The sequence below is a fragment of the Microtus ochrogaster genome, chromosome 16 (assembly GCF_000317375.1).
Source record: "Microtus ochrogaster isolate Prairie Vole_2 chromosome 16, MicOch1.0, whole genome shotgun sequence".
Taxonomy (NCBI): Eukaryota; Metazoa; Chordata; class Mammalia; order Rodentia; family Cricetidae; genus Microtus; species Microtus ochrogaster.
Window position 1 is genome coordinate 22,266,424 of NC_022018.1, and position 26,524 is coordinate 22,292,947.

At 42.4% G+C, this 26,524-nt stretch overlaps 1 protein-coding gene across 1 annotated transcript in view; it reads left to right on the top strand.

Annotated features, from left to right (window-relative positions):
- Positions 1 to 26,524, top strand: part of Bend7 (BEN domain containing 7) — an 81,530-nt gene that overhangs the window by 43,316 nt on the left and 11,690 nt on the right. Inside the window, exon 6 of the mRNA XM_013349031.2 lies at positions 26,330 to 26,449. Within this exon, the coding sequence (XP_013204485.1) occupies positions 26,330 to 26,449 (120 nt within the window). The remainder of the gene's footprint in view (positions 1 to 26,329; positions 26,450 to 26,524) is intronic.

A 26,524-nucleotide genomic window follows, 5' to 3' on the forward strand; every position in this document is an offset into this window, starting at 1 on the left:
TAATAGATGGTAATGAAATACATCATTACAGGTAGACTGATACGTCAGACAAGGCTTTAAGAACCTGTTACAAAGTAGACCAGACATCAGACAGGAGTTTCAAAATACACTACAAATGCTAAAGGAAGGTATACCTTAATTTTTTCCAAGCTCTACATTTAACTATCACTAAATATGGCAACAAGGCCCCTACTCCTAGTACAAAATAAGCAAATTATTGTAATCAAATAGTTCAAAATTGTTATTTAAAACTGTGTTCTGCTTTGTTCTGTTGCTGTGACAAAATGCCTATCTAATTATAGATTTATTTTGAGTTCTTTTCCTAATTAAAAAAATAACTTATCCTGATAAAAATCGGATTCATAGTAACTTTCAGAAAACTGGAAAGCTTCCTTCCCACTTCAGAGACTACCCCGTGTCTTCCTGTAGTCTTTGTTAGGCTGTGAAAGTGGCATCTGCCTGCTTTGTAAGACATTTCATTTCCTTATTTCCTGATTTCTTACAAGGTCCGTAGAAACAAGCTTTGTCCTCAGTGTCCGTATCGCCTGTGTCGCTCTTAGGGACTCAGGGTGTACCTCTGCCAAATGCGCTGATCTTAGGTGACTCCAGCTAAGGGCACTTGACACGCAGCACCTGAGCATCTTTATTGCAGCTTCCCTCAGGTGCCTTAAGACAGGCCGCCAAGAGAAGTCATTGTCATCATGTCCACGTCACTGCATCCTAGTTTTACGTCAGGTCGTAGAAGAGGACCAGAGAGTGACCTCACACCTGAGCAGGAACTCGCTAGCACTTGTTCTTTAAGCCCGCTGAGCTCACCCCCAAATCATCTTCTCTCCTAAGAAAAATGGGTAGAAGCTTCCGGGTCCTATTGGGTGGGGGTATTCGCTCTTCCTTCTGTGCACACCTGTCCTCTCTACTTGCCTGCCATCCGCTTATTTTATAGACTCACTCGTTGACTTTGAATGGGATAGAGGCAGCAGTTCCTTCCTCTGCACTCTTGGCTTCGTGAGGGAGGAGACAGGCTTTTATTTTTCATCTTGACTTGTGCTTGAGTTCATTAGCATAATAGGTTTGGTGCTAAGTATTTTTCTGCCTTCTCATAACCAGCTTGGAATGAACGCATCAAAATATACTTGTGAATGTCTAATAAATTTATCTAATAAATTACTAATGAATTGCCAGCAAAAATAAGAAAGTAGAAACCAAAATTGTTTGTAAATTTTAATATAGATCTCTTAAGCACCCCCTATACATCTTTCTTTGCCATGTTTATCTCTAAATGGTTTTAGTGTATATGTTACAAATGATTTTTGGAAGTAGATGTTATTGAAGGTCCTACAAGGTAACTATTTCTAGCTTTTTTTATTGTCAGTGGAGATAGAGAAATGTTCTCCTAACTTGAATCTTTGAGACTGAGCTATCTGGAGAAGTAGTAAAATGCTTTCTTCTTACACAGCAATCCCCAAACTATTTGGATTGCTGTTATCACTGTCTGCCTCGTATTTGAGAATGATTTTTGTGTACATTTAGTATGCATTATTCCTTATTCTTTCCCTTATGAGGTAGTGAACCAGCTGTATATTATTTTTGAAAAGAGATAAATGGTTAATTTTATAAACTCTCACATGTAAAAATAGCAGTGAAGTAGCAAAAGTGATTAGATTACTTAAAATACCCATTTTTTTATAATTTTTTTTATTTTCGAGACAGGGTTTCTCCGTAGCTTTTGGTTCCTGTCCTGGAACTAGCTCTTCTAGACCAGGCTGGCCTCGAACTCACAGAGATCCGCCTGCCTCTGCCTCCCGAGTGCTGGGATTAAAGGCGTGCTCCACCACCACCCGGCCTTAAAATACCCATTTTAAAATGACAACAATCTGTAAAATGCCTATAAGTAGAAACAGAAATGTTGTGAGAATTACATGTATTGATTTACATAGGTTGAGCCATCCTTGCATCTCTGGGATAAAGCCAACTTAATCACGGTAGATGATTTTTTTTATGTGTTCTTAGATTCACTTTGCAGTTTGTCTTAGTTAAGGTTTTTATTGTTGTGAAGAGACACCATGACCACAACAACTCTTATAAAGAAAGACATTTAATGGGGACAGTTTCAGAGGTTCAGTCCATTATCATCACGGTGGGACGTGGCAGCATGCAGGTAGACATGGTGCTGGAGAAGCAGCTGAGATTCCTACATCTTACAGGCCACAGGAAGTGGTCTGAGACAATGGGCAGTACCTTGAGCATATACGAGACCTCAAAGCCCATCCCCACAGTGACACCCTTTCTCCAACAGTGTCATAGCTACTCCAATAAAACCACACCTCCTAGTAGTGCCACTTCCTATAAGCTTTTATGGGGGTCAGTTACATTCAGACTACCACATTCTACTCCCTGGCCCCCGTAAGCTTGTAACAGTATCATAATGCATTCAGTCAAACTTTAGAAGTCCCCATAGTCTATCACAGTCTCAACAATGTTTAAAAATCCAAAGTTCAAGGTCTCTTCTGAGATTCATGTAATTTCTTAACTGTAATCCCCTATAAAATCAAAAAACATATCACATACTTCCAACATACAGTGTCAAAAGGATATACATTACCATTCTGAAATGTAGGGAAGGGAGCGTAGCGAGGAGATACTGGACCAAAGCAGGACTGAAAACCAGCCGGGCAAACTCAAAACTTCTCACCTCCTTGTCTGATGTCAAAGTGCTCCTCCGAGCTCCATCTCCTTTCAGCTTTGTTGACTGCAACACAACTTCTTTCTCTTGGGCTGGTTCCATGCCATGTGAGCAGCTCTCCTCGGCGGGTATCCCACAGCTCTGATATTTCCAGCATCTTAGGGTCTCCAAGGTAATCCAGGTTTCAACTTCACAGCTTCACGAAATGACCTCTAGGCCTCTGCTCAGGGACACCCCTGACACGTGCCTGGCCTCAGAGGCGTTCCTTAGTTGTGGAGGCAAATCCCATAGCCCCTTTCTTCTACCCTTAATTCCAGAACCACGTGGCCAAAGCTGCCAAGTTCTGCTGCTTACTAGGGCTTGAACACAGTCCCTCTTTAATTACATCCTCACTGACTTTCTGTTTTCAGTGGTTTCCTTCACTGCCTAGGCTTGGCCGTCATGAAACTGTACACCAGGCTGGCCTCAGACCCAGAGATCTGCCAGCCTCTGCCTTCCCAGTGCTGGGATTAAATTTGTGCACCACACCTGGCTCTAAACTTTTCTTTAGTTTCTTTCCACAAGTTGGAATCTTGGGATCTTGCCCTGAGGTCACTGCTCCCTTTCTTCCACTTCCTAATCTGTTGATCTCCTTGAACACAGGACTTAGTTCCATTCCACTTTCTAGCGCTCCTTTTTTCCTCAAAACTTACTTTTTCTGATTGTTACCACTAATATCCACATGACAGTCTATACTAGACTGTTCGAGAGTTCCTCTGCCGATAGAATTAATCCAAAACTCTTCACTTTAGCCTCAGGCAGACTCTTTGGACAAGGGCAAAAAGCAGCCACATTTTTTTTAAAACCAAAATATCATAAGAATGATCTGTAGGCCACATACTAATATTCTTCTCTGAAACCCCTTCAGCCAGGCTCCCACAGTTCATCAAATCACACTCAACATCATTGTCTCCCATGCTCCTACTAGTATAACCCACTAAGCAGCACTTAAAGCATTATATTGCTTTTCTAATCCACAATCCTAAAGTCCATATTTCTTCAAACAAAAGCATGGCCACTCCTATCAGCAATACTCCAGTCCCTGGTACCAACTTCTGTCTTAGGTAGGGTTTCTTTTGCTGTGAATAGACACCATGGACCTCAGCAACTCTTATGAAGAAAAATATTTAATTGGGTGGCTTTCAGTTTCACAGGTGTAGTCCATTATCATCATGGGGGGACATGGTGGCAGACAAAGAGCTGGTTCAGAAGGAGCTGAGAGTGGAGGAGGAGTTACAACTTGATCCTGCGGGCAACGGGAGGTAAACTGAGACACAGGCGTGTCTTGAACATAGATGATACCCCAAAGTCCGTTCCCACAGTGCCACTCCCTGTGAGCTTATGGGGGCCAATTACATTCGAACTACCACACAAGTGTTTTTTAAAGTTAGATTTATTTTATTTTCTTCTGAGTGTTTTGCCTGTGTGAGTGTATATGTGTGTATACACACACACACACACACATATATGCACCACATGTGTGCAGTGCTTGTGAAAGCCAGGAGAGGGCCTCAGGACCCCTGGAACTGGAGTTTCAGGTGGTGCTGGGAGGCAGGAAGAGCTCTTGACTGCCGAGCTTTCTGTCCAGCTCTGGTTTGCAGGTATTTTATTGATTTTATCTTCATCTCTGTTCATCAATGAGATTGATTTATAGCTTTGTTTTTTTCTTGTGTGTCTATCTGGTTTCACAGTTGGTATTATGCACCCTTCATAAAAGAAATCCAGACTCGGAGAGGAATTATACAAGGTGATATTTATTTTCTTAAATAAACTAGCTTTGACTGTCGTTCATTTTTTTTAAACGCGCAGGGGAAATGAGGTTATCAGGGGATGATTAAGCTTTTTGTGTGATAATTCTCCCCATGACAATATCTCAGAAGTAAAACATAAGCCTCTCTGTAGAGATGGTACTTTTTACATAATTTTATGTGTTAATAGGGACTTATACTTAATGATAGTCTTTTAAAAATTAATGGTAAGTGTGAACTAGGGTATTGCCAATGAAAGGATCCTTAATTAGGAAAAACTCACCTGAGGGCTAGGAAGGTAGAGCTCTTGTTCAGCATATGTGACACACTGGGTTTGATTCCCAGAATGATAAACAAAACAAACAAATAAATGAATAAAAACTACACTTTATATTTTGAGCTGCAGGAAACAACTTATCTCATTACCTAGAGGCTTAGGGGCAGTGCTGGGTAAAGCTGAAAAGCTTAGATGGGAATCATTTTGATTGTGTAGCCAAAACCTAGCGTGGGGGTTTGCACTCCATCCGCTCGCTCACAGCAGGCTGTCCCTGCAAAGGTCTCATTGACCCCCCCCTTAGTTTTTTCTGTGTTGTGCTCAGCGGACCAGGCAGTGACTTAAGAGTTACCCACATGTGGCATTGACTGTCTAGATGATCTTCAGAAACAGTTACAACAAAACAATTTTTAGAACCCTAGTTATGATTTTTAATTAATAGTAATCAGGTAAGAAAGTTTTGCTATGTAACTGGGCTGGAGTTTTGAATCTCCTTGCATTCAATTGATATCACTTATGTATGTCAAGTGACGTTGGTGCCCCTCACACTACCCCCTTCAACAACCCTAGCCATTCTCCTGAGAGAGCAGCCCTGGTCTGTCTAAGGAGCCTCAAGGACTTAGAACTATGGAGGGACAGCTTATAGATAGTGGTATTCCAAACAGTTCAAAGTTAAATGCCCCAAATGTTTAATATCACTGTATCACATGCTTTCCAGAAATGACCATCTAAACTCCACTTTAGTCCGTGACTCTACACACATGCAGTTCAATCTGTTATTCAGTAGGCTCTCTTATTTTCCACAGTTACTGCAAATAATTCACTTTATGGTGGAATTAATTTTTTAAAAAAAGCCTTTTGGAGTATAGGTTGGATACAATTCTCTTAACTTTGTCATATTTCTCTAGCTAATATACTATTTTAAAAATTTATTATTTGTTACTATTATTTGACTTCAGAAGATTTGAATTAGTATGGACATGGAGTTTGTGTCTGATTTATTCTTATTTTTTGATGCTAACTTTCATTGGTTATCAGAACTCCATAAAATACTAGCTTCAATTTGTGTAGGCGGAGTTTTCCTATCCCACAGCTGCTCTCAAATTACCACTCAGAGGCTTAATATTAATTACAGGTGCCCTGTCAATAGCTCAGGCTTATTACTTATTAGCTTGTACAATTGACTGGCTCTGTCACATGGTGGTACCTTTATTAGTACGGCACGTTCATTTCCTGCTCCCTCTGCATCTGGCTAGTGACTCCTCTGACTCTTCCTTCTTTTTCCCATCATTCTCCTAGTTTGGTTGTCCTGCCCGTAATTCCAACCTGGTTACTTTTTATTAAACCAATCCAAGTGGAAATTCTTCACAGTGTACAAAAGGATTACTCCACAGCAAATTCGCATATTCCTAGGGTGATGATTTATCTTTGTACAGAAGCTATGACTTTTAAGTAAACTTACTTAACTTAACCTTCCACACCAGAGTGTCTGCTCTGACTCCAGAGTTCTTTTCTAGTTTGTGTTCTTCATAGAGAAATGTTTGGAAATAAAGTATCTAATCCCTACAATTCTCTGTTAAAATTTAGCATTTTAGATTCTTTGTAAAACTCTACTGGTGTTTTAAGAGAATCTGTTGGGTATTACTGATGCAAAGCATATTCAAAGTGAATTTCTAGTTAGACAATAGCACTCCTTCCATTTATTTCCTGGATTCCAGGGTAGGCCTTTTCCTGAAAATATTGAGAACGAATTCTCTGTTGCTAGGGAAGAAAACAGAAGATTGGTCCCTTCTCTAGTGAAAGAAACATTTCTAATACTTGCCAGTGCATAGGATTGAATTTAACAAAAGCTCGAAAGCAAATACTGCATAGAGCTTATCTCCCCAAGTTGTTTGTAAATTAAATTCTTGATTAGATGTTAGGCAACAAGAGCCGGTTAATGAATGCTTTGCTTCAAGAATCCTTTTGGAAGATGAGTGACCAGCTGCTAATTTGCCTGTTTGTGTTTTTATATACAAATCTGCATAAAAAAAGATATAACTATATAGCAGCCACAATACACATTAGAAGCTTGGCTCTTGTCTGAATCATTGAGATGTTTCGCTGCATTTTTTTGTTTGGCTGGTTTTATTTTGGTGAGTTTTGGTTGTTACTGGACTTTAAAAGTAGAGCTTTGTGGTTTCATGCATGTTAGGCAAGCATTCTACCCCGAAGTTTCATCTGCAGCCTTCACCTAATTTTTGTTTGTATTTTCCTACCTTTTATGAGACTCAGTGACAAATGGGTCATACTGAACCCCAGCAGTCCTGCATGGCAGCCCTAAATTTCCAGTTCGTTTCAGAGTGGTTGTCATATTTTGATGTGCATCTACATCTTCTAGAGTGCTGGTTAAAAATCTCGGTCCTGGGGCTCGTTCTTAAGAGCAATTCAGAAGATGTGGGACACCCCCAGGTCTTGATTTTGAGCAGGTGACCAAGGGGATTCTGATTCTGGTTGTTTACAGCACACCAACGCCCCTGGAGCAGCGATACCCATGGTCAGGACTCTGATAGTCATTTTAGATGTCAGTAGCACATATGAGAAACATAGTTCCTCAGCTGTCCTTAGGATGCCCAGTTTCCTGAAGCTTTCTTTCTCGTCTGGAGTAAATGATAACAGTATGTTCATAGCACTACTTCTTCCTTCTCTGAACTCAAGGATTCTCTTTTTTGTTGTTTTGCTTTGTTTGAGACAAAGTTTTATGCTATAGCCCTGACTGGCCTGGAACTACCTATGTAGATCAGGCAGGCCTCCAATTTACAGAGATCTGGATGCTTCTGTCTGCCTAGTACTGTGGCTTAAAGAAGATTTTTTAAATCCTGTATTATACAAGGGTCCTGGCTTCAACACACTTGAAGTGACTCTCCAGGAGTGGACTAAACAACACTGTCATCAGCTTCACTACTTCACCAGGACAAAAGGAAAGCACTCCAGATCAGATGAAGGAATCAGTGAATACATACAATAGTAGTCTTCCTGGTCTGAACATTACAGTCTTGAAGAAAATGCATTCTCCATCCTTGGCAGTCTGGTGACCGAGTTCCCTTGATTACATGTGAAGCACTTGTTCTGCCAACTTCTTCACCAAGCAGAGTGGTAGATTCTGTTGCTGTTCACACTTTGTAGAAGTTATGAGAGCAGCTTTCATAAACCTTATGACACCATCCACATGTATGAGAATTCCTTTAAAATACAAGCCTTTAATGCCACGCTCTGTGAGCCAGGAGGGACGACTTAAAGATGAGTAAGATCCTAGCGCCTGACCGTAGGGAGCATTGCATTCGGTAGAGCTGTAGACATGTCAGCAATAACCAATAGCATAGACCCAGACTCCAAGCCAGAATGAAGTAAATGCCACATGCCCATTGCCTAAAGGGGAGGAAGCAAAAAGGGCACAAACCTCACTAGATGACCTCACCAAGTAGGTGACTCTAAAACAGACCTTGAGTGGTGAGCAGCCTGTCAAATGCAAAGAAATTGGGCAAAGTTAGCTATGGAGTGTGTTTAATAAAGCTTAAATTTAAGAACATGAAATGAAAGCCTTTTGCCTCCAGAACTAGTTAATGCTTATTCTAGTTATTGAACTAGAGTCCTCAGAAATCGGTTTACTGTAAATTATTTAGCTTCAGAAACATAAGACCAATGGGGTGAACTCAGACATAGTTTACCCACAAAAGTTTTCGTTGAGTGGGCCTTTTGAATTTTGCAGCTTAAAGTTACTCAGGCACCATCTCATACCTGGTGAATCAGGCTCCCTGAGACTGGGGCTGCAGTGAGTCTCAGGGTGTGTCCTGCTCCATCCCTGGCTGTAGCTACAAATACTCCATTCCGCCCCACTACAAATATTCTCCGTTCTGCCTGTCCGCTGGACAGGTTTCTCTTCACCTCCCTGGCCCCTCTCACTAGCTCCTGTAGCCGTTCCTGAAGTAAGCACTCTACGACTTAATAGTAAATACATACATTTTAGCCTATTAGCTTAGGCTTCTTATTAACTAACTCTAACATCTCAACCCATTTCTGTTATTTTGTACTTTACTATGAGGCTCATGGTTTGTTACCTCACATCTTGCTTCTTGGGTGGCTACATGGTGTCTGCCTGACTCTGCCTTCTTTCTCCCTGCATTCAGTTTAGTTTTCCCACCCAGCTCTATTCTTCCCTGTTATAGGCCAAAGTAGCTTCTTTATTAACTAATGGTAATAAAACATATTCATAGCATACAGAGGGGGAATCCCACATCAACTGGTCTTCTGTAAGCCCAAAGGGACTCTCATCTTCCCTAGAATTATTGGTCCATCTGTTTCCCATAAACTGGGGATGTGGAGCAACTTAACAAGCTGATAGTGTTTCTTGATTTTCCTTCAGCCTTTCATGGATGGGTAGAAACCATTTTAGGGTTAATATCCAAAATCTCAATTGTAACTCCCAGTTGCTTAATTCTTCCCAAGCCTGCATTTTAACACTACTGTTAGGTTCACAGAAACAACCTCCTGTCAAGAGAAGTTTCTGTCAATTAAACAGGGTCACTGAGACGTGGCTGCATTGCATAGCATGATGGGCACCATTGGTCTTGTTGGCATTGCCAGTCTGTTTATTTATCATGAAGGTTTCCCAGCAGGTGAGAGCAGTGTCTTGAAGAAGGACGCTTCTCTTATCTGCATAGGGATACCATACAGGTTAGCTGTGGTCCCTCACAATGAACAGCAGGTATTCCCCACACAGCCAACCTTCTTCTCAGTTTACTGAATTGTTTGCATATCTGAGATGTTCCCAGCAGAATTGTATAGTAAGTCCTGAATTGGTCAGTCACATTCCTTGTAGCTTTTTCTGGGACCTGCAAAAAAGAAAAAAATATATTTTCAGTTCATTTCCATAAGCTAGTGTTGACAGGGTCATACAATATATGCATCAAAAATATATTCATTAGAAAATTGGTATTTGCTAATTTTTTTTCTGTCTTAAAAGTCTATATACAAATGATCATGGGACATGTGTTGTCTTTATAGCATTACAGACTAATGGTAAATCCACAGAAAAACTACAGTTGTATGTAAGCTTTGAATAAGAAAACCTTTTAAAATACAATTATTAGCTGGGCGTTGGTGGCGCACGCCTTTAATCCCAGCACTCAGGAGGCAGAGGCAGGCGGATCTCTGTGAGTTCGAGGCCAGCCTGGTCTAGAAGAGCTAGTTCCAGGACAGGAACCAAAAGCTACGGAGAAACCCTGTCTCCAAAAATCCAAAAAAAAAAAAACAATTATTTAAAATGGAACCAAAATTGTCATTGACTTGGGGGCCGCCCCTAAAACACATCTTTCTGTAAGAGGAAGCTTGGCTGTGTCTATCTTGCTAAATGCCACCATAGAAGAGAAGGCTGCTTTCTTTTGCAATGACTCTGGGTGTCGCATCTCACCACTGCTCCCTACAGTTTTCTGCAAACACAACTTCCAGACTGTGCTTGCTGGAACATGCTGCATGCTTGCATGCTGCTCTGCCTTCGCTCATAGTAGTTCTCAGAAACCTTTTCATACTCAGTCTTAACAGCTTCCTATCTACCCCATTCCTTGGATGGGAGCAAATCCAATATTTAAGTGCCTCCCTCCCTTGTCCTTCTGTAGCCTGATGTGGTATGGGAGGTCCTTCTGTTTATGTGTTGCTTTTATTGATTAATGAATAAGGAAACTGCCTTGGCCTATTGATAGGGCAGAGCTTAGATAGGCAGGGAAAGCTTGGCTGAGTGCTGGGAGAAAAAAGGCAGAGTCATGGAGCTGCTAGAGATAGACGTGCTGAAACTTTGCTGGTAGGCCACGACCTCGTGGAGATATACAGATTAATAGAAATGGGTTAAATTAATGTGAGGGTTAGCCAGTAAGAAGCTAGAGCTAATGGGCCAAGCAGTGTTTTAATTAATATAGTTTCTGTGTGGTTATTTCAGTTCTGGGTGGCCTTGGACGAAGAAGTGGGCCCTGTTCTTACACTCATGTACCATGTTGAATTACTTTAGTTAGGTACAACTAAATAGGACCACACTCCAGTGAGACCTGTGGACAGAGGCAAGTTAACCAGCTGATAGCCCAGCACAAGACACACAGGACACTGTGACCTCACCATAGTGTTTAGGGCCTGCCTCCACCTCTGACGTAGCCATCCTCTTCAATGTGGCCCGAGTCCTCTCGTCCTAGCTCCTGCTTCAGCCCCGCACTGACACGGTCTTCCCTGCAGGCTTGAGAACTCAGAATCACATTTAGTTAGTGTCTGTTTGCAACTTATCCTGCTTCCCGACCCAGCCCTGCTCATCTTTGTCCTTTGTCTCATATTCGCTTTTATTTTTCAGTTTGCCGACCCCCTCTCTCTGGGCATCACCATGTTCTCAAACGTCCCCCTCAAAATCTCGGCATATGCCCTTACTCTCTTTCATACTGCATACGAACAGTCAAGTAATACGTGTAAAACCAAATTTTGTGGTGTCATTTTCCATACTTAGCTTTTATTTACTGATTAAATCAAGTCCAGTCCAGTCTGTGGTCTTTTCTAGCCTGCCCAAAACTTGATTTCTCTCTCATTGTAACGGTATTTCCCAGTACTTCCTTCAGGGAGAGCCACCTGAGCTCGGGCACCGTCCCTCAGACACTGTGCACTCTTAGACTTTTACTCTGGATTTACACTCTCTCTCTCTCAGGCTCTCTCAGTTCTTTCTGGACAGGCTCTCTCAGGCTCTCTCAGTTCTTTCTGGACAGATCAAGTCATTGTTCCTGGCCAGGCCCCACCATCGTCATCATGTCACCTGTGAGACTTTCTGTTTGCTTCTTTCTCTAAACCCTCATCGTAGTCGTTGTCTACATGGTGCAACCCTAAGTCTTCACCCTTTGCTTTGCTCTTCATAGTTTGTGTGGAAGATGGTCTACATTGGAACAGTTTAGGAATAAAATCATGCTGTTATAATTTCACTGGGAAAACAAATAAATGAGGACCTGTGGTCATACTTTTGATGTTTGGCATGTAGTCTTCCCAATAAAACTGTAAGTTCCTATGGGCAGAGAGAGAGCATGTTATTTATTACTTTTTATATTCTTTGATGCTTGAAACTATGCCACTTGTATAGAAAATGCCCAGTAAACTCAGGAAGGAAGGAAAGAACCAAGCTGTCAATTTATCTTCACTCAAAGAGTAGTTTTTAAACACAGGCTGGAGAGATGGCTCAGTTGATAGCCTTTGTTCTGCGAGAATGGGTGGAAGAGAAGTGTAGAGGCTAAAAGAAATAATGGCAACAGATCAAATGATGTAATGTTGTAAATCTTATTGATAAAAACATCAAGGTAATCCAAATACAAAACCAAATGTGTTTCCAGTAAGGGCTCTGAAAATACGTGTTACTCTCTGAGAGTGAAGAACGAGCTTCATCATATGCAAGAGAGAGTCTGTTCTCATTTGCACTGCAAAAAGTCATCTTGAAAAGGTAAAATACTGTAAATTTACTGTAGGGTTTAAGTTTGAGTAAATCCACAGTCAGGTTTAACTTGTTACTTCCTGTCTTTTCTATGTCAAAACCTCTTAGTATATTGTTGTACATATCCAGCCGTGTGTTTGCCTTAGTGCTCATCATCACAGCAAACCTCAGAGACAGGGTATCAGATGGAAAAGAGTGGGAACTTGACTGTAAGGCTCAAAATATGAACTCAAAATTTTCCTAAAGCCAATCTCAATTAGAAAAAAAAAAAACAAAAAGGAAAAAAAATTCCACCAAAGAGACCCAGCATCTTTGCTTTAACATCCACTGTGCAGAGATGGGGTGCAGACGTGTGCACATTCGTCTGTCCTGGGGGACAGTGCTTTATTCTTCCAGCCTGGTCACCTCTTCTACAGGAGAGAGAAAGAGACACAGAGAGAGAGACAGAGAGAGAGACAGAGAGAGAGAGAGAGAGAGAGAGAGAGAGAGAGAGAGAGAGAGAGAGTTTTATTGGCATGTGTATATGTACACCGCATGTGTGTCTGGTGCCCCGGCGGTCAGAAGGGTCATTGGATCCACTAGAACTGGAGTTATGGACAGTTGTAAGCTGCCATGTGGGTGAGGAGAAGCTAACCTGGGTCCTCTGCAAGAGCAGCAAGTGCTCAATTGTATCCCCCAGCCCACGTTTGCATTCCGATGGCTGTGATCAGATTTTTCACTGGGTCATACTTACACTGGCAGCTGCGGGTGCCTTCTCCATACTTACTAGCTATGATATAAACTCTGTAACCATGGACTGACTTCTTAAGTTCATTTACCCAGAAACCCTAGCTTTAAGAACTAGGAAAAACTCATTACATTCTCATCCAGACATTTATTTCAAGAGCAGACAAGCATAGGCGAGTTCCATGGTGCAGTGCTCGGGCAGAAAGAGATGGTGGGATGCATCCCATTTTATGCCGCTTGCCTGCCTTTTTGATGATTCTCAATCTTCCAAGTTTTTGTTTTACTTGATATGTAACTTCCTGGTCTGTAAAATAAATGAGTTTTACTAAAGATTTCCAAGGTACTTTTCAAGTAGAGTTCCTATAAATATGTCATTTTGAAACATTTTTCTTTGCTAAAAAAAAGGATTAAACAGTAAATTACATCAAAGCTTGTTGTTATTCTACGTATTAATATTTTGCAAATATTATTCCCTTGAATTCTACCAGATGTATTAAACAAAGGTATGCTGTATCACAGCTTGCCAACAGAAAGTGTTAATCATATTTCCCAATCATTGAGTTATAAATGAGCTCTGTTGTGGCCTTTCTTCACTGGATATAAATTTAAATTAGCTTTGTTTAATTTGAGAGCTCACTGTGGGCGCTTTTCAACCCTTCCTTCCAGACAGAGATGCCAAGGTAGCAAAACACAGCAGAGGCAGGCAAAGGATACGATGTTTCCTCCAGACTCTGTTGGTGTCAGGTCTGAGAATCACTGTGATGAAACAATGTTGTCTCAACCTCACATTTCCCACCAGGTTGGGGGAATGAAAGGGGCATTATGAGCATGCAGGTGTGTTCCTGAGCTCCATTTATGCTTCAGAAACATTACCTTTTCTATGAAAGAGTTTGCCTTGACTGGTCTTTAAAGTCTCCAAGTCAGTAATTCTATGGTTCAGAACTTTTTGTTCAATTCTCAGTAGTAAGCCTATAGAATTAACTCAACATGGCTGGGGATCAATGTTATACATGTCTAAGACTCTTCATACTGGCCACCAGCTTAAATAATAGCCCCATACAGTAGCAGTCAGCTCTGAGTGGTAGGTGGTCTTTGGGACCAACTTTACCATACTGGCCTGCTGACCTTGTACAGCTCACTACATAACTAGTTCTTGCAGCAATCTCAAATATATAATGCAGAGAACATTCTTTTATCATTAAATTCATGATTGCTTACAATGCTGAGTCTCAGTAAAGCCTTAATTTTAGGGTATGTTAGTGTGTGAAGTATACTAAATCATTGCTACCAAATCAAATTTGAAATGAGCTTCTGGACACTGTGATTTGAGACCTATGGCATTTAGGAAAGAAATCCTTCCTTATGGCTGGGAGGTGGCTTAGTGACTTAGCAGGTAAGAGCACTTACTGCTCAAACACGAGGACTTGAGTTTTTATTCTAGCAGCCGCATAAAAAGCTGAGCATGGCTACATGTGCCTATAGCCTCATTGCTGTAGGAGGCTGAATCAAGTGAATGGCTGGAGTTGCTGGCCACCAGCCTAGCCCCAGGGTCAACTCCTTTATTTAAATAAGGAATAAGGCTGAGAGCAATCGAGCAGGGTACCTGTTGTCCTCCACTGGCCTGTGTGTGGTTGCACACAGGCACCTACACCTGCACACACATGAGCACATACACAAAGCCCATAGTACAGATATAAAAGTGAAAATTAATAAAAAGGAAGCCCCTCTTTTAGTTTTTCATACATAGTCTTAGATGAGTGGTATGTCCGTCTTTGCCTCGTGTGTGTCAACAGTGAATGAGAGACATGAGCTCTGCTCTTGTTGAGTTTGCAGTCTAGATGAACAAGAGACATTGTTCCTGGGGGGGAAACCCCTCTGACACAGGAACCCTGGGAGGCCTTATCGGAAGGGCAAGATCGACAATGTATCTCCTGTAGTCCCTTTGAGAAAGCCAAGCAGCTTCCTCACTCCCTCTTAAGAATAGCTTTTGGGGCTCCCTCCAGACCAGTGTGTATGAGGTATGTGACTAGGGGTGGTCAAAAGTAACTTTTCTATGGCAAATCCTAGGAGAAACTTTGATTGTCTCATAGAGTGTCAAGTGCGGCATTTGTCCCCACTAGCACAGTATTGAGACTAAGAGGTAGAACTAATAGTCTTCATCTTGAACGTAGGGAAGGCATTTGCCAAAGTTGGTGTTTCTCTCTGCCTTACCTCTCAGATGTGGAACGGATGTTAAATTTACTGTAGAGTCTCTCTTTACTTCTTAAGAATCAGAATGCTCCTGTATCTTTCATTCTTTTTCTTTACTGTTTCAAAGTAACTTGAAGTTCATGAGTATCTTCTCATTCCTGTTTTTAATTTTACTATGTAACTATGTATCCACACATGGTATTTATTATTCTTAACAAACTGATGGAAACAGATGCATACTTTTGCCACTAGGTTTTATTTCATAAGTCCTGTTTTTAAAATTATATGTTCACAATATTGTTACAATATAGAATATAGAATAATAATGTTACTCTAGATTGTTCATTTCAACTTCAGCCACAGCACAAGAAGCCCTTCCTTTCTACAGTCTTTGAGACTGTGAGGTTGTCTCCCGCCCTCCTCCCCTGCAATGTCCTTGGTCATCTTTTGTCTCCTGGAATTTATAGCTGAGTTTTCCTAAGGGACACACTGGGTAGTGGAATGGCTAACAGGGAACAAGGTTGCCAGCCTCATTGGGCATTATCAAATGGCTCTCACAAGCAGTGTATAAGAAATCCTGCTTGCCCTCGCTTTTACCAATATCTAGTGTTGCCAGACTTTAATTTTCACCCGTCATTGGAAGTTCAGTGACACTTGAGAGGGAGAGTCCCTGATCCCTAAGGCATGGAGCAGCAGTCCCCTTTCTCATTGCTGCCTTTTCTCCTGTGAATTTCTGTGGTTTTCCTGTTCTATCAGGTCACTGTTCTCTCACTGTCTTATCTGATTCTTTTGTAAGCCGCATGTGTTACAAACACTGCCACTCATCTCCCAGCTTGTGAAAGCACTACGCATGCTGCCTTTGTCATATAGAATTTGGGATCAACAGCTAGGTTTCTTTTTCTTTATGCTTTGTGTTTCCAAATGACCACTTTTGAGAAATCTCCTTTGCTTATACAATCTAATACTATTCTCTTATTTTTTCCCCCAGTAAGCTTTTAGAGATTTTTTTTAGATGTTTGTGTGTATGTGTGTGCATGTCCATGTGTGTGTTCACATGTATCTCAGTTAGTACAGTGCTTGCATAGTGTGCACACACGCTGGGGTTGATCTCTAGTGCCAAACAAAACTGCACGTAATGGTGCGTGCTTGGAACCGCAGCACTTGAGGAGGTAGAAGAGGAGAGTAGGTCTACAGTCATCCTTGACCACATGGTGGGTTTAAGGCCATCTTGGGATATGAGTGCTCTTTGCACAGAATTTACACGCACTTTTCTTCTGTCTTTGTTCTGAGAATCTATTTCGTCCTCACTATCAATCAAACAGTGTTCTAGTTAGCTTCATATTAGATGAAGGATGACTTTTCTCAAAGTAACTAGAAGGTGTTTCAATGTCTTCTAGGATCGGTTGCTGGGAGTCTGCTCTCAGCCTGTCTGTGACTTTTTTGTAGACAGTTTCTGTCCGGTCTAGCTGCTTTCAAGATGTCTCTGCTGTTTTTTTGTTGTTTTTTTTTTGTTGTTGTTGTTGTTTGGTTTTTCGAGACAGGGTTTCTCTGTGGCTTTGGAGCCTGTCCTAGAACTAGCTCTGTAGACCAGGCTGGTCTCGAACTCACAGAGATCCGCCTGCCTCTGCCTCCCGAGTGCTGGGATTAAAGGTGTGCGCCACCATCGACCGGCCAAGATGTCTCTGCTGTTGATGTTGTTTAGTTTCTTTACTCCAGGTTTAGGTATATATTTGTTTTTATTATTAATCTGCTTGATAGTTATGCTTCTTGAAACCCAGAGTTTATGATTCATCAAATATGGATGTTTTAATTTATTTTTTATTTTCTTTGTTCTCTCATTTCCCTCCTTCTGAAACATCTGTTTTTGTTGGACCTTTTTGTTCTTTTCTGTATCTTAATTTGTCTGTTGTCTATCTCTTCAACGCCGTGTTACAATCAGTGCTTGCCTGCTCTGTGCTGTCTCAGTATTAATTTTTGATTAACCTTATCTTTGATTTTTTAAGTTTATATTTATTTATTAGAGAGAGAAAGTGTGTGTGAGAGAGACAGAGACAGAGGACAGTTTGTGAAGTTGATTCTATTTTGTTCCAGAGATCAGACTCAGGTCATCAGGCTTGTACAGCAAGTCCTTTAACTGACTGATTCATCTTGTTGGCCCCATTCTGAATTCTTTTTTAATTTTAACTACTTCATCTTTTTTTAAAGACTTTATTTATTATGTATAGTTTTCTGATTGCATGTACACCTGCAGGCCAGAAGAGGGCACCAGACCTCATTACAGATGGTTGTGAGCCATCATGTAGTTGCTGGGAATTGATCTCAGGACCTTTGGAAGAACAGTCAGTGCTCTTAACCTCTGAGCCATTTCTCCAGCCCCCTACTTCATCTTTTTAATTTAAGTTATATTTTATTATTTTCATAATTGACGTGTGTGTGTATGTGTGTGTGTGTGTGTGTGTGTGTGTGTGTGTGTGTGTGTGTGTGTGAGATCTGAACACACCAATGCATGTGTTCAGATCAGAGGACAACTTACAGAAGTTGGGGACTCTCTCCACCATAAGGAGTCTAACTCAGGTTATCAGCCCTGTCAGCAAGCTCCTTTACTGTCTGAGCCACTTCACTGGCCAGGCCTTGCTCTTTTCTTGCTGAATGAAGTCCTTCCTTCAACATCTTAAACAAATTCCCTTACTATTCCTTGTCTTAAGTTAGTGGGAGTCTAATTCTGATTTCTTGCATCTGGCTTCAGTCAAATTGTTTCCTGTATGCTTCATTGTTTAAGAATAATTTATGTGTAGTGGGTGCTTCCCCTCCCTCTCTCCCCTTTCTCCGTGACATGGATTGCAAAAGTTCTTTTCAAAGTGACTCTTCTCTTCCCTTCTCTTCCTTTTGTCTGGACCCAGGGATACCAACAGCCATGCTTATACACATCCATAATGTCAGTATAACCTCAAACCCCAGACTTCTTTAAGGTGTAATCCAAGCATTTAAAATTTACAAAAGAAAATTCTCTCTTCAAAGGCTAGCTGGAGCTCACCTTTTACTTCCCACTACTGTCTTCACAGCTTCATGCAGAGGCTGGTTTCTTGCTCTTACTCCCAGGACCTAATTTTCTTCTCCCTCATCAGTGTGAAACCTGAGCTTCCATGGTTATTGAGACTGCAGCCACCTGGAAGAGCTTCAGTGTGTGTCTTCACCTCCGTGCATAACGTTCCCAGTGTCTGAAATATCCACCCATCCATCCATCCATCCATCCATCCATCCATCCACCCATCCATCCATCCATCCACCCATCCAAACTTTTCCACAATTTGTTTTATTCTTTGTCAATTTCATACATGTATATAATGTACCTTGATCATGTCCAACCCCAATCGCCTCTCCTACCTTCATCCCACCCCCACCCTATCCCACACGGTGCCTGCATGCTCATGGGTGTTGGGTCATCTACTGAAGCTTTGGCAACCTACACTACTCCATCAGCCATCTACTGACAGTAGATCCTCAGCTAGAGATGGGGCCTCACAAGCCTCCCCCCACCCCCGCATCCGTGATGGAATGTTTACTGGCTAGATCTTACGCAGGTAACCAAAGCTGTTTTGGGCTCACAAGTGGATTGGTCATGTCATGTCCAAAGGAGAGCATTTCCTAGCACTTCTCATGCCCCAGCTTTCCTGTGGTTCTGCTTGAGCCTTGCGGGGTTGGATATATATGTCCCATCTCGGGCCGAGCACTCAGCTGTCACTTACTGTTGCACTATAATCAGTTATTCGTCTCTGCATCGACTGCTTTTGTCTTTCTTGAGCACCTACTTTTTCCCTAAGGAAAAGCTTAGCCAACACTTCATACAAAAGCTTTCCCCAGATGCTTGCTCTACAGCCTGAGCATGGAAAAATGCCCCCTTCTCTCTGATCTTGTATAGGTTTTGTTGTATTAGTTTGATCTCTGCTGTGTTATTTTGTTTTTGTTGGACACTGAGTCTCACTCTGTAGTTCAGCCTGGCTTTGAACTTTCACTCCCTCTGCCTAACTCTTAGGAGTGCTAGGATTAGGCATGCACCGCCATGCCCAGCCCTCTACTGTTCTTGACCTCTTATTTGCCTTAATCTTCCACTTCACTGCACTCTTTGAGAACAAGAGGTCATTTATTCATTAGCACCCAGTATATCCTGATACATTGTGGGTATTGGATAATTATTTCCTGAATGAGCCCATGTTATTTTTATAATAAGGCCACATGGTGTCAAGATGCGAGATAAAAAGCATCACCCTGTTTGTGCACAGGGTCAAACAGCATCATTCACTTTTTAATGGCCCTAACGAGCAACAAACAGGTGAGAGAAACCGTAGCTAAAGCAGTCACGTCTCAAAAGCTCTTTAGTGTCTCATACTGTGCTTCTAAGATGTGTGAGTGCACAGAGACCAGTGATGAGAAAGATAGTTGGGGCATCTGGCAGTCCGGTGGCATTAGAGTATGTGCTCTGACATAAGTGGTGGTACATGAAGACTCCGGCTTTCCTCCAGCCTATGGGAAACAGTCTTCACGGAGGCACTTGGTTTGGAGTGGGGACAAGCCACCTAGGCCTGGCCTGCAAGCTTGCATAGTGTATCCTGGATTCCCTGCGCCTCCATAACTTTGCTTCTCTCTGCACATCTTTCTTCTTTTTTCTCTTTGTCAGCTGGGTTCTTCCTCTTGCCTCCCCCATCCCCACCCCAGCTCTGGTTTTCTATCTGATATAGCAGGGCTTTTCCGCTCTGCATGCCATGATTTCATTATCCTTAACCACTATTGTGAGGGAGGGTCCAGCTCTCACCCTCTGAGATAGTGTTGGGCTTTTGCTTTCCTGGACATTTCAGCACATCATCAGGTCTCAGAGTTCAAAACTCCATACATCTGCCCCCCCCCCCATAGGGCAGTTCCCATGCGTGTTTATTCTCATTTACTCAACTGGTCATCAGCATTCATCTTCAACATGGAAATATCACTTAATCATTGCTCTATTCCTGTTTAGGATCTGACCATTTTTCTCTTACAGTACCTCTATACTCACGTACAAAATCAAAGATTAAAAACCTAATAACTTCTATGGGGAACAATCCTTTCTGGCTGTGCCATCTCAAATCAGTCGTTTAACTTGCCCAGACATGGATCTTGTCATCTATAATTAAGATCACGATACCCACCCTACTGGCTATTGTGAAGAGTAAATGAGCTACATAAACTGCTTAGCACGTGGATGCTAAAGTAATAGCTTAAAGAGAACAGAGAAGGATGTGAGAAGGATATAGGGGTCTTGAACATCAATGCCCAAGGGTCACTCTGCTTTTGAACACCCTTCTCTACAAGTGGTCCCCAGTTGGGATCCTACTACAAAGGCTTAGGGAATTTGGCATCAAACAAAGACCCACTTTCCACATCTTCATGCAAACCTTAGTTCCCACTTGAGTTATAACTGAGTCATTGTAGCTGAAAGTGTGTTGTCATTGCTGGCTAGGATTCTTAAATAAACCACAGAGAGATTGAATCTCAACAAATCCCCCACTCCTTAGGGTGTCTGCATGGCACAGTGGCGTCCTTTCAAAAACCATGCTCTGTTCTTCCAGAACAGAAAAGATCCAGGAAAGTAGCGCCTTGAACCTGATTTGGGGGGGCATGGCCAGTTTGCCCTGTTGGTGTGTCAGACACGCTCATTGTACCAAGTACCGAGCTCATTGACGATTATATTAAAAGCTGCATTCCTGGGGAAGGATCTGTTCAGCCACCACAAGCTTATTCATTATTTATAAACAATTAAAGGGCATGGTTCAAATGAATGCAAGCATCTGGGAAAGTCATTATTCATGTACAGATCTACTCAAGCATTTGTCATTCCCCTGGTGACTTAACATACTCTCTGTGCCTTGGGACCTCAAATTATATTAAGCAAAGTAGATACTTAAACTCTTTTATTTAGTTTAATCGTTGGTCTCATTCCACTTGTTCAGATTATTTGGGCTCGTTTAAAATTAGCCCTCCTGTCTCCTCGATGTATTAAAATAGGAAGGAGGGAAATTTCTTTTTAGAACCTATTGCATTCTGAGGATGAATGCAAATTATCCTACTATGATTCTTAATGACCCGCTATTAACGTAGTAGGAAACCCAGTGCACTAATGCAATGCCACTTTTCACATCATTACTCCTAATGGAACTGTTACCAGGATAATAGCTTGACCTTTAGCTATAGATTCTGATAGCAAAATATATTCTGCTTACTCTATACCTCTGTTCACACAGCATATCAACTGTTTTCACACCAGTGCAATGGCATCTTTCGGCCTTGTTCTAAGGTCTCGTCTGCGATTGTTATGGAGAGAATAGAATTTCATCTTCAATAGGTAAATTCTAGTTAAAAGTCCTTTTGAAGTTTGGATGTAATCCATGAATCAGAATGTCAATAATGTGCCTGGTGGAAGTATTTGTTTGTGTAGGCATTTTTTTGAGAAGCCTGCGCTTTGCCTTCAAAGGTCTTAGTCACAGGCCCAGGGGATGGTGATTTTTTTTCTATTGAAAGCAGAAAAGTTTTAACTGAAAGAAGAAAAAAATATAAGCAGAAGCTTCTACCTTTTGAAGTGAGTGAAGGGATGCTGCGCTCAAGGGTGGATTGTAAAGGTCTGAACTGCAGCCCCTCTCGGCATGAGAGCGAGCACTCTTCAGCCCTCCCTGTGGTTCTTCTAAACACCGCTGCTGGCACACGTGGAGCCGCTCGGCATTGGCATAACTTGGGACTACTTTGTTATTTTGGAACTACAACTTGCTAATGTGTGATAATTTGAGCACAAGCATTTCACAATCTAAGAAAAGAGGTTACTATGGAAATTAATTGTATATATAGCATTATAAGTGGAAAGATGTTTACCTCATAAGAGGCTATTCAGTCATTTTTGTAGTATGCTTTTTCTTTTTTTTTTTTTGGTTTTTCGAGACAGGGTTTCTCTGTGGTTTTGGAGCCTGTCCTGGAACTAGCTCTTGTAGACCAGGCTGGTCTCGAACTCACAGAGATCCGCCTGCCTCTGCCTCCCAAGTGCTGGGATTAAAGGCGTGCGCCACCACCGCCCGGCTTGTAGTATGCTTTTTCATATAAGTGAATAGAACGCTAGATACAAATACATTGTTCTTTAAATTTTCTTTATTAAAACAAACTTCAAACACCTTTTGACAGTTTGCAGTCAGTAAATGTTATTGTGAGCATTTGGTGTGATAAAATCTTTTTTATTTAAATGTTTGACTGATTAAGACTCCCTGCTCATTCAGATAGACCATTTTCTAATTAGTCTGTATTTAGAGCTCCTGTTGTTTGCTAACATTAGAAACTAGACTAGAAACTCCAATGATTCGTTCACCACATGTTTCTTGAGTTTCTTCACTGTACTGGGTGCTTTGAGGGAGACAAAGAAATGTAGGACCTGGCCAGGTGGTGGTGGCACACACCTTTAATCCCAGAACTCGGGAAGCAGAGGCAGGTGGATCTCTGTGAGTTCGAGACCAGTCTGGTCTACAAGAGCTAGTGCGCCAGGACAGGCTCCAAAGCTACAAGAAAAACCCTGTCTCGAAAAAAACAAAAAAAAAAAGACAAAAAGAAAGACAGACAGAAAGAAAGAAAGGAAAGAAAGAAAGAAAGAAAGAAAGAAAGGAAGAAAGAAAGAAAGAAAGAAGAAAGAAAGAGAAAAAGAAGGAAGGAGGGGAAGGGAAGGAAAGAGGGAAGGAAGGAAGGAAAGAAATGAAGGACCTGGTGCAGGAAGTTGAGAACCCCTCTGTGCCCAGGAATGTGACCTGTTTCCTCCGCTGCTGCTGCTGCTCTCCTTTGCCCTACAGAACCCACAGCAGGTCTCCTGGTGCATGCTGCCCTGCTCCTTGGTTTTGCTTCCTGACCATCTTCCCGCTCCCCGCTCATGAAGACTGCCGTGGACCTTTCCATTGAGGCTCTTAGGAGATCTGTACGTCTCCCTCCAACAACTTGCTGTTGTCCAGTGTGACTCGCTCCCCTGTGCACATGAAACATGGTGTCAGGACCTCAGCAGTCCTACCTACCTTCTTCTGCTGCTTGCTAGCCCACCTCACCCGACATACCCTAGCATCCTTCCACACTGCTCCGCTGTTTTATACCCCAGCATCCCGGAGTCTGTCTGCCAGCCCCCCTCTCTGGTGTCATTTTCCTAACATCTTCAAGTGCTTTAAGTCTCTGTTCTGCTGCTGAAACTGTTCCGCTAATCCTAACCCCAGGCCATCCCTTCAACCTGATACCCCTAGTAGACTGCACCCCATTCACTGCTTAGCACCTTAGCGCTTGTCCTCAGTTGTCAACAATTCCAAACTTCCCCACACTCTTCCTCTCCATGGCACCTCAGCACTGAACTCGAGGAGTCCCTGGAGCCTAGAGCCTTGCATCTGGAGCCGCCCCTTATCAACACATCTCTTCCTCTGGTTTTCCGTCTTGTTTGAAGGTAGCCCCTCTGCCTCAGTTCTCTGTCCCACCACCCCTCATTCCTCCGAATACTTGAATCGTCCCCCCCTTTGTCCCATGTCCTGTTTTCACCTACCATGCTGCCTTCCTTTCCTCCCTGACCCTCTGAGCCCAGGCATTTCAAGAGGGATGTTGGTGGCTACTCCCTTGATGGCTCTCAGCAGACACTTGCCAAGCCACTGGCTCCCTAATGCTCTGGAGCCACTTGGCTGTTCTTCCTGAGCCCCTTAGCTTTGCAGCCATCTGGCCTTCTGTGTGGGCTTCTCTGCCTCCATCCTCTATCCCTAAGCCCTGCGTTCTCCACCACTGTGCTCAGCCAGGTGCCCTCCCCTCTGTGTGTTCTCTCAGCAGTTTTTCTGCTCATACACAGTGGCTCTTCGTGTTCAGTGAGTTCAGCATTCACAGATTTAAACAATCAGGGATTGAACATACACAAGGGAAAAAAAACAACATGTCATACACACACACACGCATACACACCACCTTTGATGTTGGCAGCATAGCCCACTGGTAAAGTACATGCTTTAAACATGTAGGCTTTTGCCAGGCAGTGGTGGTGCACACCTTTAATCCCAGCCTTGGGGAGGCAGAAGAGGATGGATCTCTGAGTTCAAGGTCAGCCTGGTTTTCAGAGAGAGCTGTGTAGACTTTTTCCTGTGGTTATCCCTAAATAACACAACAATACAACTTACTTAGTATTGACATTGTATTAGTTATCATCGAGTAATCTAAATTGATTTGAAGTGTATGATGATGGCATAGGTGATGCATCATTCATGAGGTTATCTCAGGGAACTAATCCCTACAGACTCAGAGGCAGCAGTGTCCCAGCCTTTTTCCCTATACCGTTCTGTCTAGCCTTCTTCTGGCCGCATCATGTGGGCCCCACAAGTGTCCACCCAAAGTCTGTGGTGTTTTGCCTTTACCTCTCCTTCCTTTCTGTGGCGACTGTATCATCTGTTTCGCCACAGAGTGTCAGTTGCCTGCCCTGGACCTGGAAGCTTGGTTAACTGAGACAAGTATTAGTTTCCAAAAGGGAATCCCTCTCCTCGTGGCCTGCAGATCCACCCATGACAGTCATCTTTCCTGCACAACTGGACTGCTTGCATCTGAGTCCACACACAGGGCTTTTTCCCTCTTTCTGCTATTTCCTTAGGACTCGATTTTAGAAGTAACATTACTGATCAGGAGTGTAACCATTTTATGAATCTCATTATATTTTATTCTTATTTCCCATGAAAAAAAATCCCAGTTTTATATGAATAGTAAAGTTTGAGTGGAGCAGGTCACCACAATTGTGCTGCTATCAAATACAATCTTCTTGACCTTGTTTTTCTAACTCAGGTATACAATGTGAACTTTTCAGTTCTTTGATTTTCATATTAGTTAAACATTTTCCCTAGTATTTTATACTTCAAATACACTATTGATCTATGGGACAATTGAACTTGCTCTTTTATTTGAGTGAATTCTTTCAAGATATTGAACATTCTCAGGCATATATAATGTGGCCAGGTTTTGTGGCTCTTTTAAAATGTTTGTTTTTCATTGAATGGGAATTTCAATTTTGTATAGTTAAATCTGTCAATATTTTCCTGTGTCTTTTCTCTTTGAAAGAGACCTTTAGCACACTGAAATTAGCAACATTTTAAATATCACAAAGGCAGTGTGCTGGGACGGCTTACTGACCTCACAGGCAGCCAGTGAAAAGGCGGGTGGATTGGTGCTCAGGAACAGAGCCAGGCAGAATTGTGAACTCACACCTCACATGTGGTCACACCCTGTGGCTTTCCTGGGCCCCGTGTCCCGCCTCTCTTTTGTCCTGCTCTGTGACTCTCTATTGTATGTTAGTACTTAGTAGGGTCTTTGCTCACATCTGCTGCAGTGTGCAGGGTGTTGATTCTTACCTAGACTGAGTCTTACAATTTCAGTAAGATGCACAGCAGAATCATTTACATTGAAAGCTGAGTTCGTTCTTTCTTTCTTTCTTTCTTTCTTTCTTTCTTTCTTTTTTCAATTTTTTTCAAGACAGGGTTTCTCTGTAGCTTTGGAGCCTGTCCTGTAACTAGCTCATGTAGGCCAGGCTGGCCTCAAACTCCCAGAGATCCGCCTGCCTCTGCCTCCCAAGTGCTGGGATTAAAGGCGTGCGCCACCACCACCTGGCGAGTGCTGAGTTCTTAAGGATCAGAGTGAGAACGTCTCTGTAATGTCACCTTTGATTATGAATTGACAACACAGACGAAGTCATTTCACACATTTGCTCGATTCTGTTATGAGTGGACCTGGCAGAGCACTATGAAGCATTTTCCTTTCTGCCCGTCAGACACAAGCACACACAGAGCGGTTTCCCCACAACCTGCTCAGTGTTTCCAGCCAGTTTCATGTTGAAGCACAAACCGTCATGTGTAGCCAGCGCTCAGCTGCTTGCCACCTTTACCCAAAGAGCACAGTGCCACTGCAGATATGCCCATGGGGCTGTCATCTGTAGAAGTTCACTTTAGGACTGAGAGGAGGCTTGTCGTTGAGCGCATGCTTGCCATGTGCGTGTTCCTAGGTTAGATTCCCAGCACCAGAAAAGGAACAGCAAAAGACATAGATGTGCTTTCTCTGTGGGCCACCTTGCTGCTTTGTTCTACATCCGTTTGTTGTTGTTAAGGTATGTAGTACAATCTCGTGTTTTCTTTCAGTCTTCACAGAGAAGTACTGTACTGCGAACCATGTGGATAAACTTCCTGGCCCAAGAGACTGGGTACAGATTCTACAGGACCAAATCAAACTGGCCAGAAGAAGGTTAAAAAGAGGCTCAGGTATGAATACGCTGTAGAAGTCACCGTGAAAGTGCTTTGTTGAGCTCTCTGCCGTTAGAAGCAAAGCGCCTTCTC